Source organism: Hemicordylus capensis, chromosome 2, assembly GCF_027244095.1.
Source record: "Hemicordylus capensis ecotype Gifberg chromosome 2, rHemCap1.1.pri, whole genome shotgun sequence".
In the NCBI taxonomy this organism is placed as follows: domain Eukaryota; kingdom Metazoa; phylum Chordata; class Lepidosauria; order Squamata; family Cordylidae; genus Hemicordylus; species Hemicordylus capensis.
Genome location: NC_069658.1, coordinates 96771493 through 96787157, shown reverse-complemented (window position 1 = coordinate 96787157; position 15665 = coordinate 96771493). Strand labels below are relative to the sequence as shown.

General features: G+C 40.6%; 1 protein-coding gene across 4 annotated transcripts in view; it reads left to right on the top strand.

Moving 5' to 3' along the window:
- TUT7 (terminal uridylyl transferase 7) overlaps positions 1 to 15665 on the top strand; it is a 46029-nt gene that overhangs the window by 3920 nt on the left and 26444 nt on the right. For all 4 annotated transcript variants that reach the window (XM_053296212.1, XM_053296213.1, XM_053296214.1 and 1 more), the window contains 9 exons: positions 634 to 750; positions 2627 to 2804; positions 3186 to 3274; positions 3575 to 3626; positions 5583 to 5652; positions 7121 to 7247; positions 8960 to 9079; positions 11188 to 11319; positions 12475 to 12655. In XM_053296212.1, the coding sequence (XP_053152187.1) occupies positions 634 to 750; positions 2627 to 2804; positions 3186 to 3274; positions 3575 to 3626; positions 5583 to 5652; positions 7121 to 7247; positions 8960 to 9079; positions 11188 to 11319; positions 12475 to 12655 (1066 nt within the window). The remainder of the gene's footprint in view (positions 1 to 633; positions 751 to 2626; positions 2805 to 3185; positions 3275 to 3574; positions 3627 to 5582; positions 5653 to 7120; positions 7248 to 8959; positions 9080 to 11187; positions 11320 to 12474; positions 12656 to 15665) is intronic.

The window sequence follows — 15665 nt, the reverse complement described above, 5'->3', positions numbered from 1 at the left end:
GGTTGTACCTGATCATTCTCATAGTTTGCCATCAAACCATGGTTTGCCATCATGTCTGGATCTTTTAAAGTTCCAGTCTGACAGTGAAGCTGATAAAATATAGCTTATGCATTGAAGAGAATATGAAATGTCTAGCTAAATTTGTTAACAAGATTCTCAACATAATGACAGATATTGTCTTGGATGTGATTACTGCTGCTTTGAAATACTTTACAGGTGGAAAATGGCTTAAATTGCTGACATAAATACACTGGAAAGCTCTAATTTAGGTAAAATAGGAGAGCATGTGAAAATATTTTCAAAATGAGAACAAAGGACTATAGTATTTGAAAGGGACAGGATCCTAGGCCATTTTTATAGTGAAGATAACTATGTAATTGCAGCTATATTTCAACACTTGCATCAGGCTCTCATAGCAAAAGGCCAGACCATTGGAGGCAAATGGAAATAGGATTTTGACCACTTCAGTGGTGGTACAAGACTGCCGCTTTTCATATTTGGTAGGTTTAGGCTGCCAGTTGTCAGTTGTATTTAAATAACCCACAATATTCTCCTGAGTAAATGGCTTAAGTAAATTACCTTGTCAAAACATATTTTTTAACAATAAATCTCAATTTGTTGTCCTCTTCTTAGCGACTTCGAAGCTACCCAACTGCCAAATATACTTGCAAATTATGTGATGCTTTGATTGAGTCAGTGGCATTTGCTCATAAGCATATAAAAGAAAAAAGACACAAGAAAAACATAAAGGTGAGTTAATAAATCAAAGCTGTAATAGCGTTAAAGTTCTTGTACCATGTAAAGATCAAGAAAGAACATTCAAAATATCTGTTGCTAAAAAAAACTGTAACAGATCTGGATTGTGATCCATTGTAACCATAAGGAACGGGTTCTGCGCCTGCACGACCTTTCTGGGCATGGCACTTGCTCTACCTAAGACTGTTCATGGCTGTGGCACTGTTCCCTGCAGCATCAGCACGCACATGGCCATCACATGCCACGTGAGTGCCGATGCTGTGCACAGTCTACAGGGAACAGCACCACAGCTGCGCGCAGCCTTTGGTAGAGCAAGCGCTGTGCCCGGAAAAGCGGCGGGGCGACAATGGAGCAGGTAAGGACCTGCTTATCTCATGCTCCCCACCCTGCCCGCGGCTGCCCGAGCCCGTTGGGGCACATCCCTATTTGGTATGAAGTTTCTAAAAATTCCCATGTAGCTCATGTTGCACTTGACAGTCTTTGAGAACAAAGGTACATGAATGATTGCTAGAAAATGTGAGTTAGGCAAAAGAAGTAGAAACTTTACTAGTCAAATGTAATTGGTGAAAGGTGTGGTCAACTACTGTTACCATTTATGTATACAGTTATAGCAAATAATCCAGGCTGTAAATCTGAGATATAAGAATCTTTGTGGAAAATGCTGGTAAGAGTGGCTTTCTTTTCAGAGATGGATTCACTCACCTTGACTCTGTGCTATAATTAGCTGGCTCCAGTGTGGACTGAGTGCTACTTGTTTCCCACTTCAGCTGCTTCTGGTTCTGTGTTTATTGGGGGCCTATGTAGATGGAGTTATGAATTACTGTGCTGGTGGTCAACCTAATGTTTCACAGATTGTCAGGGACCAGGTCTCAAAGATTACTATTGCAATTGATCCAGTTATAAACAAAGATGATAATAACTTTTCATCTTCTGAAATCTATGCTATTATAGTTTTGGATTGAATGTATAAAACATAACTAGGAAGGACTGATAAGTATTGATCATAGGAAAAGTATGACTGGATTCTGGAAACGGTCTAATAAATATTTTTACATTTCAATGCTAGCGATACTCAGTTTTACTGCAAGAATGTCCTCCTAGCTGCTGCTTCACATATTAAATCGCTTGTCAAGGCATGTCTCTTCTCGCTGTATAACCCTGCAAATATACACTCCCCCACCGCGCTCTCTGTCTCTTTGTGGAAACCCTAATTTGAGATTGGTCATTTCCCCTACCTTGATTAGTATAACTTTCTCATGTCTGACTAATTCACCATTCAACCTCTGACCAGATCTCTGTTACTAAAATCATTAATCTCTTGTTGCTTCCCTAAGTCCCTAAACTTACTTCCTGACTGCTTCTACATCTAGCACAACTTTATGGCTTTGCCCCTATCTCTTTGCTCTTGTACCCTGAACCCTGCCTATGAACGTCACTTGCCCAGCTCCACTACTCTATGCTATCTGAAGGTCTCCTGTTCCCTTAATTTTGTTCATTCTTGCTGCCTCTTATGCCTGGAAATGGCTCTTAGAGCACCTATGAGATACTGCCTGCCAGTCTCCATATCTCCAAAATCCATCTCTTCTGTGAAGCCTTTGGCTTAAACCTTTATTCCTCATCCCCTACTGAAACAGAATCAGATTATATGTAACTGAACATTTCCCGAATGTTTAAGCTTCCTCACCAATATCCGATTCTATATTGTGAATTCCTACTTCCTTCAGGTGTGGACCTGTCGTCTTGTTCTGTCTCTAGTACAGAAGGATAGATAAAAGTCTTTTTGCTTGTAAGTAGTGTGTGCCAGAGTGCATTTTTGTGACTTTACTGGCTCTGAAGAACATTGAGATGTTCTTGCAAATTGTCTTTAAAGGAAAAACAAGAAGAGCAACTACTGACTGCCCTACCTCCACCAGAACCTTTGCAGATCCAAGCGATTGGTGTTGCTATTGAGAGAGTAGTGCAAGAGTTTGGTTTAAACAATGAAGACTTGGAACAAAGGCTTGGTATTAAAATGGTCATGGAAAATGTATTGCATCCAAAATTGCCAGGTAATAATTTGCTGTTAATTTTGACAAACATATTTCAAAAGTAGAGTTTGTTTACGGGATTGTATATATTAATACTTTTTATAAGCTATGGCTCACTGTATTTAGCTATCTGTTGTGAAATATGGCCCTAAACTTGTAAAACAGATGAACCACTAAAGGAGGAATCAACACAGTAGCTGATAATATGCAGAGCATAAGAAGCCCTAAACTTTGTTACACTGGTCTCTTGTCCCTTATCACTCTGATAGGACATAGAAATATAATAAAGCAGGGTTTGGGAGATAGAGGCTCTTGTTCCTGGATGAGTTCTAGGCAAGGCTCTGCTACTGTAACAAGAAGTGGCTGGTTCTCTTCTGAATTGCCATTTTCTTCCACTTATAGATTGCTCGCTAAGACTGTATGGCTCTTCCTATAGCAGATTTGGATTCAAAAATTCTGATGTAAACCTAGATATTCAGTTCCCAGCCAATGTAAGTATGATTATGTTAGGAACTATTACATAAAGTTGGCTCCAGCAGTTTTAATGCAGCGTATTAAGTGGGGAGATTAGATGGTTTGTAGCAGCCATAATGGTACTGTGAGCACCAGCACCCCCGATGGCAGATTTTGGAAATTTGAAGAATTTCCAAAAGCACAAAAGGTCTTAAATGTAACTGGTATACAAACGGAACATCAAAAACTATAATTAATGCTGTAAAGTGGTGAAATATTAAATTAAGTAAATAACGAATGTCAAAGTACTGTTGCTTCTGTTCTACTATATTTCACAGATGTCCCAACCAGATGTTCTGTTACTTGTACAAGAAAGCCTGATGAACAGTGGTAAGGCATATTCATAACTGTAGCTTTCATTGCAAAGTAAATAATAGTTGTTGTGGGAGTCTAGATCAGGACTGTGGCAAAAGCAAAGGAATAAATCCATCCTCTACTATTTAGGATACACAAACTATTACCTGTACTAATGTAAAGTTTGGCCAAGTTGTGCACAAAATATTGAGAGCAGGTGATGATTAGGAAGGGATCACTAATGGTTGGTACAGTTGTCCATTTCTGCACATATCAGGAGGAGTAGGCACTACCCATGAGTAGTGTTGCACTCTAACCATGTAGATGGGCGCAGTGGTGGCTGGCTTATTTTGTCATGCCATGGCAAAGGTCTGTTAGCGGTGAGAATGGCATGGTCCCCTGGAGTATGTGGCTGTCGCTTGGCCATAGACAGCTCCACCCCATCACCTTTGAACATTTTATTCAGATATATCAGGATATATGAGAGAGACTAAAAGGGATAGGTTATAGAAGCAGAATGAAGAACGAGGGTGATCTGATGACTTAAGAAGAAAGAACAGCTTTTCCAAAACTTTGAGTTCTGAAGTGGCTGCTTGTCCTGCTTAGTGAGCTATAATCTGCTGCAATAAGAAGCAGGCATATTAGTTTTAGTTAGCAAGAACAAAATCCTACCCTTGGGTTCTAATTTGATTAAACTGGAGCTTGCATTACCTGCTGATTCCATTCTCAAAAATGCAGATTAAACTGCAATTGTACCTGTCAATATGCATTGAGACAGTGGGAAAATATCTACTGTAGCATTTTTTCTTAAAAAAAAAAAAAATTCTGAGTAGGGCCGATTAGCTGATGAATGTCAAGGGCTAAATAAAGTAAGCTATATTGAAGTGACCTTGAACATGAATCCATAGGGCCTGAAAGGACCAGGATGTCATCCAGTCCTTTTCCCTTAGGGCAGGTTGACGTGTCAACTCTGAATGTGTTTTGTGAACTGGCATACACCAACATATGGTGATGACCTAGCCAAGTCTTCTGGTGAGTCAACCTGTGAATTGCTGATTCACACTTTTTTCTGTGAATACAAGCACAAAAATGACTCCCGAATCTTTGCTCACCTTACTTTTCTGCAAACACAATCACTTGTGAACTAGATTCCTTTCTAGATAAATGCATTAATTTGCATGCTTTCTTCACATGCATAAAAACAATTAGCTGGCTGTTCTCTCTCCCAAGACTTTTTGAACTATAATAGGACCTAGCTGCTGAAAGAAGAAAAATATTATGCATGAACTGGATAGAAACTTGAGGACAGTTGCTTCTGAAGATTACATAGAGCAGAATCCAGACTAATGTAGTGCTAGGATATTGTTTGTTTTGCTAATGTAAGCATGTTGCACAGAGAAAGTAACCCAGACTAGTTCTTGCTCTAGCAGAAGATGATGTACTGCCTATAGCACAATGTGGAACACTAGCTAATTGTTATATAGCACACCGCAAATCTTGTATATGTTCTAGAAAAGGGTTTTCAGTGGGACTGTGCAGTATTGCAGAGCAACGTAGCTACTTAGGCATCTGGTGGGCTACTGTGTGAAACAGGATGCTGGACTGGATGGGCCTTGGGGCTGATCCAGCAGGGCATGTTCTTAGGCTTTTATTTCCTCGCATTACACAACACTGGTCCAGATCATGCCCCTAGCATATGGTGCACTTTGGTTTGGTTGCCACTGTGCCAAATAAACTTTGTTAACACAGCTCTTCAAAACAGAACATGCAAAAGCAGGCCTTGCCCAATTTGCATTTGGACATGGTAAATATAAATCTTTGGTTTATGCGGTTGGGCAGGGTAAGGATGGTAGGGGTTCTTTTGTTTTTTTGTAATTCACTTTTTTTATTTTCACTGGGAAGACATGGGGAATAGAGGGCTTTATGTGTGAAAGATTATGCAAATTTGTTTTAGTATCATAATTAATGTGGCTTTCTCTTCCCCTCTCACAGAATTTTTTATTGATATTGATGCCGATTTCCATGCTAGAGTGCCTGTGGTAGTGTGCAAAGAAAAACAAAGGTCTGGGCAAATGTGTTCTTATAGCATATAGCAGTGTAAATGACACAATTGTGAAAAGATGGTTTCCATGCTAAGTGACTTCAAACATTTTGGCACAGAATAGTAATATGAGCAGATTATTTTTAGTCCAGAATTTGAGAGTAAGGACCACACTTTCCACACTCCTCAGTTCTGTGCACATTCTGTACACATTACTTCAGTTTTGCAGCTTTGCCTTTAATTGGCATGTTCACTTTGTTTCTTTCCGTACAGTGTGGACTTGTAGTCTTCACCCAACCATGTTTATCTGCACTACTTTACTAGAATTTATTTCCTAGTAAATATGTTAAGAATTGGCGCAGCTGCCATCTTCATTGGGAAGGTCTGTGGTGTGCTGCACACTGGCCATCTGATTTGGTGTTGCTTGGATTTGATAGGGAGCTCACCTTCCTTGAGTCTAGAATGAGGCAAAATGGTTTTAGGATCAAGGAAAAGTATACTTTTTAAACCTTTCCTTGGCATTGCCTGCTTTCAGCTATTGGGTCTGTCTTGTTGTTCTCAAAGAATGAAGACAAATGTAATTATCTGAATGAGTGTGGTTTTTAATAAGGAATGTGGTATAGTGAAAATAGTTTGGGTTTATTGCAATAACAGTATTTTAGAACATTCACCAAGTGAAGTAAATTGACTATTAAAAACAAAACAAATGTTGAGAGGAATTCAAATTTTATTTTGTATTAGAACTAGTATTAAGAGGAAAGGAGTTTCACCATGAAAGATAACACACACTACTGTATATCAAATGATATGAAGTAATAATATATATACATATGCTATAGTCTTGATGCAGACATTTACAATTCACTCAGAATTTCTTAGCATCTTCCATAAGCTTGTCAGTCCACAAGCCTTCTCTGGTACACATCTTTCTAATTAAGATTAATCATGATGTACAAATAAGGTAATTGTAAGCAGTATTTCATCATACCCAGGTATTGCTGCTTCTGTGATGGCTCATGTGGAACTTTAAATAGAATGTTTATCTAGCTGTCTGATTCCACTATAGGTAGAAAAATGTCACTCTTTCAAACTGATCTTGTACTTGTTTAACAGTAGTCACTCTGAGCACCTAAGTTGGAGGGGGAAAGCAGATTATAAATTTTTATATAAAACAATCCAATTAAAGTCAGGATGGCGCTATCAAACTATTACTTTTAAAAAATGAATAGTTCTACCCAGTACTTTATGTGAAATGGATGGCTCCTTTTCTCTCCATTGGTAGTCCATAGCATAAAAAATGAGATGCTCGAACACATGCACCATGGTACACATATATTCTATGCATCTTTACTAGATGTTACCAGAGAGCAGGAAAAAAATGCAGAGCTTGTTTTCAGTAAGTCAGTCCTCGCCAGTCACATATAGTTGTGCCTCAGTTTTTATTCCAGTGGGATAAAATAGTTCTAAGTTTGTGTCTTTATCATTTTAGTGGCCTTGTTTGCAGAGTAAGTGCAGGGAATGAAAATGCTTGCCTGACAACTAATCATTTGGCTACACTAGGAAAACTTGAACCTCCTCTTGTATCTCTAGTTGTTGCCTTCAGATACTGGGCTAAGGTACGTTTCATTTAGTTGCATGTGAGTATGTATGTTGCTTTTAAATATAACCAAATGTTTAACAGATATTTTCTCTCATAATCATGGCAATATATACTCTGACCTTCCACAAATATGTGATATGCAAATTTGCCTGTTTCTTGTTTTTGTGCCTCTCTGTCATAGAGAAACAAAGTTTTTCTCCTCTGCTCCTTACATTTTTTTAATGGCTATCTGAAAATGTCTCTTAATAGATAAAAGGAGAAAGGTCTATTATTATTTTTTAAAGAAAAGATTGACAACTGGAGCTACCATATACCAAGTCAGACCATTGGCCCATCTAGCTCATTAGCTATACTGACTGGCTGTGGCATTCCATGATTTCAGTCAGGGATCTTTCCCAATTGTAGCTGGAGATGCCATGGAGTGAACCTGGCATCTTCTGTATACAGAGCAAATGTTCTGCTGCTGAACTTCAGCCCCTTCTCTAGGCAACAATCTAAACTTCGTTGAGCAATTATAGAGTATTTATTACTTAGGAAACATTATGTGTTTACTGCTCTCATATGCTGCCTTTTTGTCAAGGTGTTCAAGGTGGTTTAAAGTTTAATACTGCTAAATCTGCAACAAAGTTGTAAAACGAAAAACAGAGTTGACTTTGGTCAGTGCCTGGTACCTCCAGGAGATGATGGTGTGAGCTGCCTGGCCAGGGCTTTTCTTCTGCCTTCCCTTCAGGGCACACAAGTCTTAAGTAGCTATGGAAGTTAGAGGAGGAACTGGTCCTGTAAACTATCCCATTTTGTAGCTAATAATGTCAATGTTATTTTTGGCCTTGCATCTTCGCAAACAATGGTTTTGCAACCTTTGATCGAGTTAAGCATGATTAGTGAAAATGCTGGTACAGACATCATGCACCATTGTTGGCTCTAAAATCAAAGGGAGGAGATAATTTGCATGAGAGTGGAGAGAGTAGTAGTAAGTGAATCACCCAAGCTACAGTACTATGAATCACACTAAGGAAGTGCTCTCAACTTTCTTTTTGTCAATATAGTTTGGAAATTGGGCAGTGTTGCATATAGTGCAGCTCCGTATGTGAAGTGATTTATAATCCCAGCTCATAATGTTAGTTCTTGTATCACTTTCCTAAAAATAATATAGCAAGAGTTGATCCTAATGGTGGTGATCTTCTGTCAAGGGCCTGTAAGCCAGTAGTTGAAAAATGAAAAATCTTTATGTAATATGATGTTGTTGTTAATTTGGGTCTACGAGAATCTAGCTTGGTGGCTAAACAGTATTCATGAAACTGCACTTTTGTGACTGAGTTCGCAAGAACTATGCCCTTCATTTGTCCTGTGAATGCTCTGCTTTGCAATGGAACATAATATTTTATGAAAGGGGCTAGCATTGCTGTCAGCAGAACTCTGGTACTGACATAGTAATGCATCCACAGAGTTGAATAATAATGGTGTTTTTTGGTTTTAAAAATATAAATGAAGCACAGGTTCCATGGATCTGTTGCAGTTACCTAGTACAGAGTGCTGCTTTAGTTGTGGAAGCATCTTCTATTTTTGAATCACTGCTGCTAAAGTAGCAGTGATTCATGCTGTCTATTTCCTCAGTGGTAACTCCAGTTCTTGTTTACTGGTGCAGGGCTAGTTGTGAAGAAACCTATTAACTATTTTAAAATGGCTGGCAAAGGAATATTTTAATTGATTTTTCCAATCTGTTTATAGCTGTGTTGTATGGATCGTCCAGAGGAAGGCGGCTTACCACCTTATGTGTTTGCTTTGATGGTCATTTTCTTTCTGCAACAGAGGAAGGAACCCTTTCTGCCAGTGTATTTGGGATCATGGGTATGTCTTAAATATTTGTAAAATGTTTTGAATTGACATTTTTCCTTGAGTATCAATAATTCACTATTGTGTGTTACCTCTTTCCCCCCACCAGGAAACTAGTATCACTAGTCTCATGTGTTAATTTCTCCAAATCCATTACATTCATTCCCAAAGCATAAAATAAGGAAAATAGAAAATCCTTCCAATATTGTTGCTTTGGAAGCCCTCATCTGATCTGGGCTAGAAAACCCACATCTGACTTCCCATTTCCCATAGCAAGTGGAAAAGATGGTGGCTTGGGCAAGGATAAATTAGCAGGTTCTTTTATGGAACTGTTAAACAGCAATTTAGTAGAGGATAGAAATACAGTGAAAGAAGGAAAACAGTGGAGTCTCGCAGTGACATTTATTGACACTGGTAATATTTACTTTCCTAGTAAATTTATCTGGTGGGGGTCAGCAGTGAACAGTGAAGTTTACATATCCTGAATCAAATTATTCAGAATGGTGAAATCTCAAGTTCAGCTAGTATTGAGCACAGCAGTTAGGTTACTGATGGGGACGTTGACATGACCATATTGCCAGTTCTTGAGCACAATTCAGCATGCTGAGAGCCCTAGGGATTTGGGGATGATGGAAAGATACAATCTACTCATCAGTTATGAGCCAGAAATGAGATTGTCTGTGCTGGCCTTTGAAGGTTGGCTACAGAAGATAAGGCCTTTTCTTGTGGCGGGACTCTCGATGTCAGATTCTCTCCCCAGGCAAATCTGCCTGGCACAGTTATTACTGTTGTAGTGAACGGCACCTCCCTCCCCTAAAGAGTGAACCAGAAGTGAACCTTGTCTTGACTGACAGACAGTGACCTCTAGGGATCAGCTGCTCGGCACATGGTGGGCAGGACCTAGAGGACTTTGCGGCAGGAAGAGAAGGGTTTCTTTGTTCTCAGTTGGAGCCAGGCTGGGGTAACAAGTTGGCTGGCCAGGCCAATGGCTTCAACCAGGAGGACTGCAATCCTGGGAAGTTAGGACTGCAGGGGCCTAAAGTATCAACCAAGGATTTGGTGAGTTCAGGAAGGAAGCCAGGGCTTTGACTTCGGGGAAAGATTTAGCCAGGGAACAGTTTGTTAGCTCGTATTAGACTTCTTATTTGCTTTGGTGTGCTTTGCAAAACTTTACAACTGTTGTATTGTGGTTTTTCTGTAACAAGCGAAGAGAAACTGACCCAGCGCCATTCCAGCAGGGCGCTGCAAAAGTCTGTGTAAACTCTTAAAGGGGGCTTTTTGTATTTTCTTATATCTATGTTCTTTTCAACTGAGTAACCATGATTTTTAAAGTATGCTGCCCCAATATCATCTGAGGGTGCCTTTTGAAGTATTTTTGTAATAGTTGAGTGTTCCTTTTACCTGTATCTAAAAGCTGAGAGAGCCTCAGACATAAACAGTCGGTAGTATTTTAAATAAAGTTTATTTTCCATTTGTCTTTTGCAATTTTTGTGTGGATTTTGAGCCTTTTTGAGTTAATTTTTAACTCGAGAAAGAGGGGCTGGAAAGGGGTTATTGTCTGTCATGCAACACATGTCTCAATTTGATTGCTCAGCAACTCTACCAAGTTTTCTCATCACGTGTAGGCTTGCACATGGAAGATTTTGTGTACTTTTCCAACAGTAAAGAGAAGGAGAGTTCTCTGGAATTTCGCCCACATCAGGGGGGATTAAACAGTTAAAAAGTGGGAGTAGTGGCAGCGATTGAGCTACTAAAGGAATAGTTTAAGTTTAAAGGAACAGCCTTTTTGGGAAAGAATATGTTGGCGATCTTAAAAATGATGAATGCTGTACAGAGACTGAACAGAACTTTGTCTCCCTTTCTTAATACTAGTACTTGCTACCTAGCACAATGTATTACTGTGTTCATCATGTCCTCCTTGCAAGCTTCTGGAAGGCTCTCTCTAGCTATTGTTAGAATGCTGGACTAGAAGGTCTCATCTAGCAAGGTGGTTCTTATTTCTTAAGATACATTTTAATGACTGTCTAGCATAGTCTAGTACTGTGTATTCTTTCCTTAACGGAAGAAAATCCAGGAGTGTTGCTGTTTATAACAACATTGTTTATCTCTACCTCTCTTGTTAGATTGGAGGATTTTCATTGACTAACTTAGTAAACTTTAATCTGAAAGAAGTTGAAAATGACATTGTAGTCTGGGAGCAAAATCCTGCTGTCAGTGATAGTTCTTCAAAAGAAACTTCTCCTAAGAGGGGCAAGGTATGTTAATGTATTCATTTTAGAAGGGGTAATGTTTGAGAGAGATTTAAATGCGTATCCTTAGTTGGGCATTTTATGAAGTAGGTTGAAATAAACCAGCACATACCCCTGCTAACTGGGCAAAGAGGCACCTTTCCAGAGTGGTGACTCTCTTTATATTCTGCAGAGAGAGAGCAACTGCGCTTATTCTATTCCAGCACAGTCTTCCTCCAGTAGTTGTTGTCAGTATTTCCTTTGTGGTTGAGGAGGTTGCTTTGTGGTTGAGGGAACTACTTCTTTTTTTCCTATTGAAAAGCAGTATATAAACAAAATTCTTCATAGAAATCATGGAGCAGTTCCATTGATGGCAATGAAATGTTTGAGGCTAGATAGTTTTCATTGACTTCAGTGGGACACTAGCTACCATGATTTAAACCAGTTATATGGTGTATGCATGCAGGATTAAAGAACTCCAGGATCAAGCTATCCAGTTTCTAGCAATAAGCATTTATGTATTTACTAAAGCACCAATAACTTGGTAAAAGTGTAATATAAAGTAAACATGTGAGTTTAATTACCGTACTTTAAAATACATTATATAACTGTTAAGAGTTTGGAGCTGAATATGCATAAAAGCATATAAGACTGTAATATGATTAAAAAGGAAGGATGATCAACTGAAATACCCCCAATTCCTGCAATTGTCTGCCAAATTAATTTGGTTCCATTCAATAATTTAAGATTATAAACTTGAACAATCTAGATCAGGACTGCACAACTTTGGCCTTCCAACTGTTTTTGGACTACAGCTCTCATCATCCTCAGCCACAGTGGCTAATAGTAAGGGATGATGGGATTTGTAGTCCAATGTCTACAGGAGGGCCAAAATTGTACAGTCCTGATCTAGACTAAAATACATCATTGTGCTACCCAAGCACTTGTTGGCAGTACTGTATATGTTATACATATTGAAATCTTGAAAAGATTATAGAACTTGGTTTTTGTAACAACTTAGTTACAAAATATCTTAACTTTGTGTGTAATATTGAGCAGAGCACAATATTATTGAGCTCTCCTATTGTCTTGAATCATTAAAACTGCTTTGGGTGTGGGTTAATAAAGTATGAATTTCACTCTTGGTAAACATGATGATTCAACCTCTTCTTTAATTACAAGGTTCCTTTAGTGTTTGATTCAGATCATCAGTCTTCAGTTCCAGTTGGACAGTTCTGGGTTGAACTATTTCGTTTTTATGCCCTGGAATTTAATTTGGCTGACTTAGTCATCAGCATACGCCTCAAAGAAAAAGTGTCTCGTGAATCTAAGGACTGGCCTAAAAAGCGGATTGCTGTGGAAGGTACCTGAAATTTTAGTGTTATTGCAGAGGAATCCAGTTATATTGACTACTGACAAAGTATATATGCTGTAGTTCTTGATTATGTGTTGGGCCTCCAGAAGAAAGCTAGGGAAGATGTAAGCTTCATTTCACAATGGAAGAGACCTTGAGGACTGATCTCTCGGCTCCCCTCCCCACTTTGCTTGTCTGAAGTTGAAAGGTAGAGTGTAACACAAAAAAGTTGTGTGTTATGCAATCATTTTGCTTGTCTGAGGAACTGAGCAGCTCCCCCACCCCATTTACCCTTTGATATCCCTCTTAAATGGGTAAACTTAAACTCTGCATTCCTCTCTTGTCGTCATAGGTCTCAGTACATTAAAACATAACAACCCCCGCTTTAGAGTAGTTGCACATGAAACAACGGCTAGATTGAGGCTATTTTAAATTGGTCCCCATGATGATTTCCAATTGCAAGACTTGGGTGTGCGGGTGTTTGCTTGCATGCATACGTACATACGTATATACGTATATGTACCTGTTGGCCAAATAACCAAGGTGATTTACGCATGTGCGGATGCCATCTTGAGTGCTCAGTGATCTGAGTCGTGATCCATCGATACTTTTAGAGTGGGTTCTGCGCCTGCTCGGAAGCCTCTTGGTATCGAGTTCTATAGCTCCTCTATGGCGCCTGCACCCCGCCCCACGTGACTACGTGGCTATTTAAGGCAGGAAGTGCAGGCACTTCAGTTCCTTTTTGACCGCTGTAGGGATCGCTCGCGATTTCTGCGGCTCCTTCGTTTTCCATTTCTGATGCTGGAATATTGAATTGACCTCGGACTGTTTTCTGGATTTCCGTTGTATACCATTTTCAACCGTTGAAAAATCGGACTGATTCTGGCATTTTGACCACGGCTTGTCCCACGGAGTGAGTACAATGGAAACCCCTAAAGGCAAAAAGACTTTTAAGCGCTTCGCAGAGTGTAAAGCAAAATTGCCCTCTCAAGATGACCACAGTTTGTGCCTATTATGTTTGGGAGAGGCCCATCTAACTTCCACCTGTAAAGTCTGCCAGTCGTTTTCTAAGCAGAGGAGGAGGAATAGGGAACTTCGTCTACGCGCAGCTTTATATGACGATGCCTTAACTGCGCCCTCCACTTCGCTGAAATCTCCTCAAGGCGTGAGGGCCCTGGGTTTGGCCCAGTCTAAAACCTCCATGCCCGCCAAGAAAGCCCCTAAGCCCTTGAAAAGGCAGGGTGATAAAATGGTGTCCGCCAAAAAACCCGCGAAAAAAGCAAAGAAACTATCCTCCTCCAGTTCAACGCCATCACCAAGAACGGCTCAGGAAATGGATGTTGTTTCGGTGTCGACGTCTCAATCGATATTGAGGAAATCAGTTCTGTCGAGACCGGAAACTCCATACCTCTCGATATCGAAGTTGATACCGAGGGAGACCTCTCCATCGAAGACGCCGGAATGCTCGGCATTGACATTGAGGCGGAGACAACTGTTGACACCGAGAGCACAGAGTCATATGACATCGGTGTCTGCATCGATGCCAAATGACACATCAACATCGACTTTGATGCCGAAGGAGACATTTCAAGAAAGCGCACCGAGTCATACGACATCACCTTCGGCATCGATACTGAATGGCACATCGACATCCATGCCACAGGAGATGTTACAGAAGGGCACCATATCGACGTCGATAGAAAAAACTAAAATGATTGCATCGACATCGATGCCCACAATCCCGTCAGCCCGTGATCTGGGGCTCGCACTGACTCCAGTTAGTTTCCCCTCAACGTCGAGAGATGGAGATCAATTGTCGACACTAAATACGCTTGCTAACATCACTACTGTGACTCCTCGGTTCCGTGCTCCAATGACATTCTCTGTAGAGGAGGAAGATCTCTCTGATGCGGAGCCTGCTTCTCTGGACCCCCTTCTGAAGATGCTTGATTCGACTGCTACCACACCTTCAACTTTTCAGGGTTTTCCACACTCTGATGATGGTCGGGCACCTATCTCAACCCTGGCTCCTACACTACTGACTTCCACGCAGCTCGCCACGCCTACTCCATGGCACACTTGCGGGTTCAGCCATGCTATGTCACCATCGAGGTAAATGGCCCTTCCAGGTACCTCCTCACTGGGGGTATCATATGACTTCCAGGAGGACCATGCGTGGAGTCCTACGAGCTCTGCCGTTTGGCATCAAGATGTATCACTTCTTCGACAACCTGATGTGAGTGCTACACCACTCCATATACATCCGTTATCAGCAGGAGATGCTCCAGCTATGCCTATTAGAGTGCAAAAAGCAGCTTCCACTCAAACTCCTTGACCTCTTATTTCCAAAAGGGGCTCCCAAATGACGGTTCGCACGTTTACCACCTTGGCGTTACAAACCGAACCCTTAGCAACTTTGCCTCGTCCACCACCTGCTTCTCCATGGGCACCTCCTTCGAGTCAAACCCATTCTGAAGATGGCTCGGGAGATAGTCACCATGGCTCCTCCGACTTTTAGTTGGATACGGAAACGGTAGAGGTGGACCCTTCTCCAGATGTGGCTACTCCAGCCCATGTCTCACCAACAGAAGAACTTAAAGCCTACCACTCTCATGTAAAGTAGATGGCGTCGGCACTGGGTCTGGATCTGTCTTCTCAACTAAAGACCATAGACGATCCAGTCTGTAATTTCATGCAGCGATCTCAGTCGGCCCAACCCGTTACTTTACCACTACTACCCATAATATCTAAAGCAGCTCAATGCTCTTGGCAAGTGCCACACACTTCTACTCCTATGTCTAAGCACTTAGAGGGCCTCTACCGGGTGCAGGAGCAAGATAACATGTACCTGTTTAAACATCCAATTCCGAACTCCTTAATCATAGATTGCACAACCACTTCCAGATCAGGAAGGAGGCACACCACTCTGGCAGATAAAGAAGGAAGGAAATTGGATGTTATGGGGAGAAAGCTATATTCTACATCATGTCTTTCGGTGAAAGTGGCAAATTACTTGGCT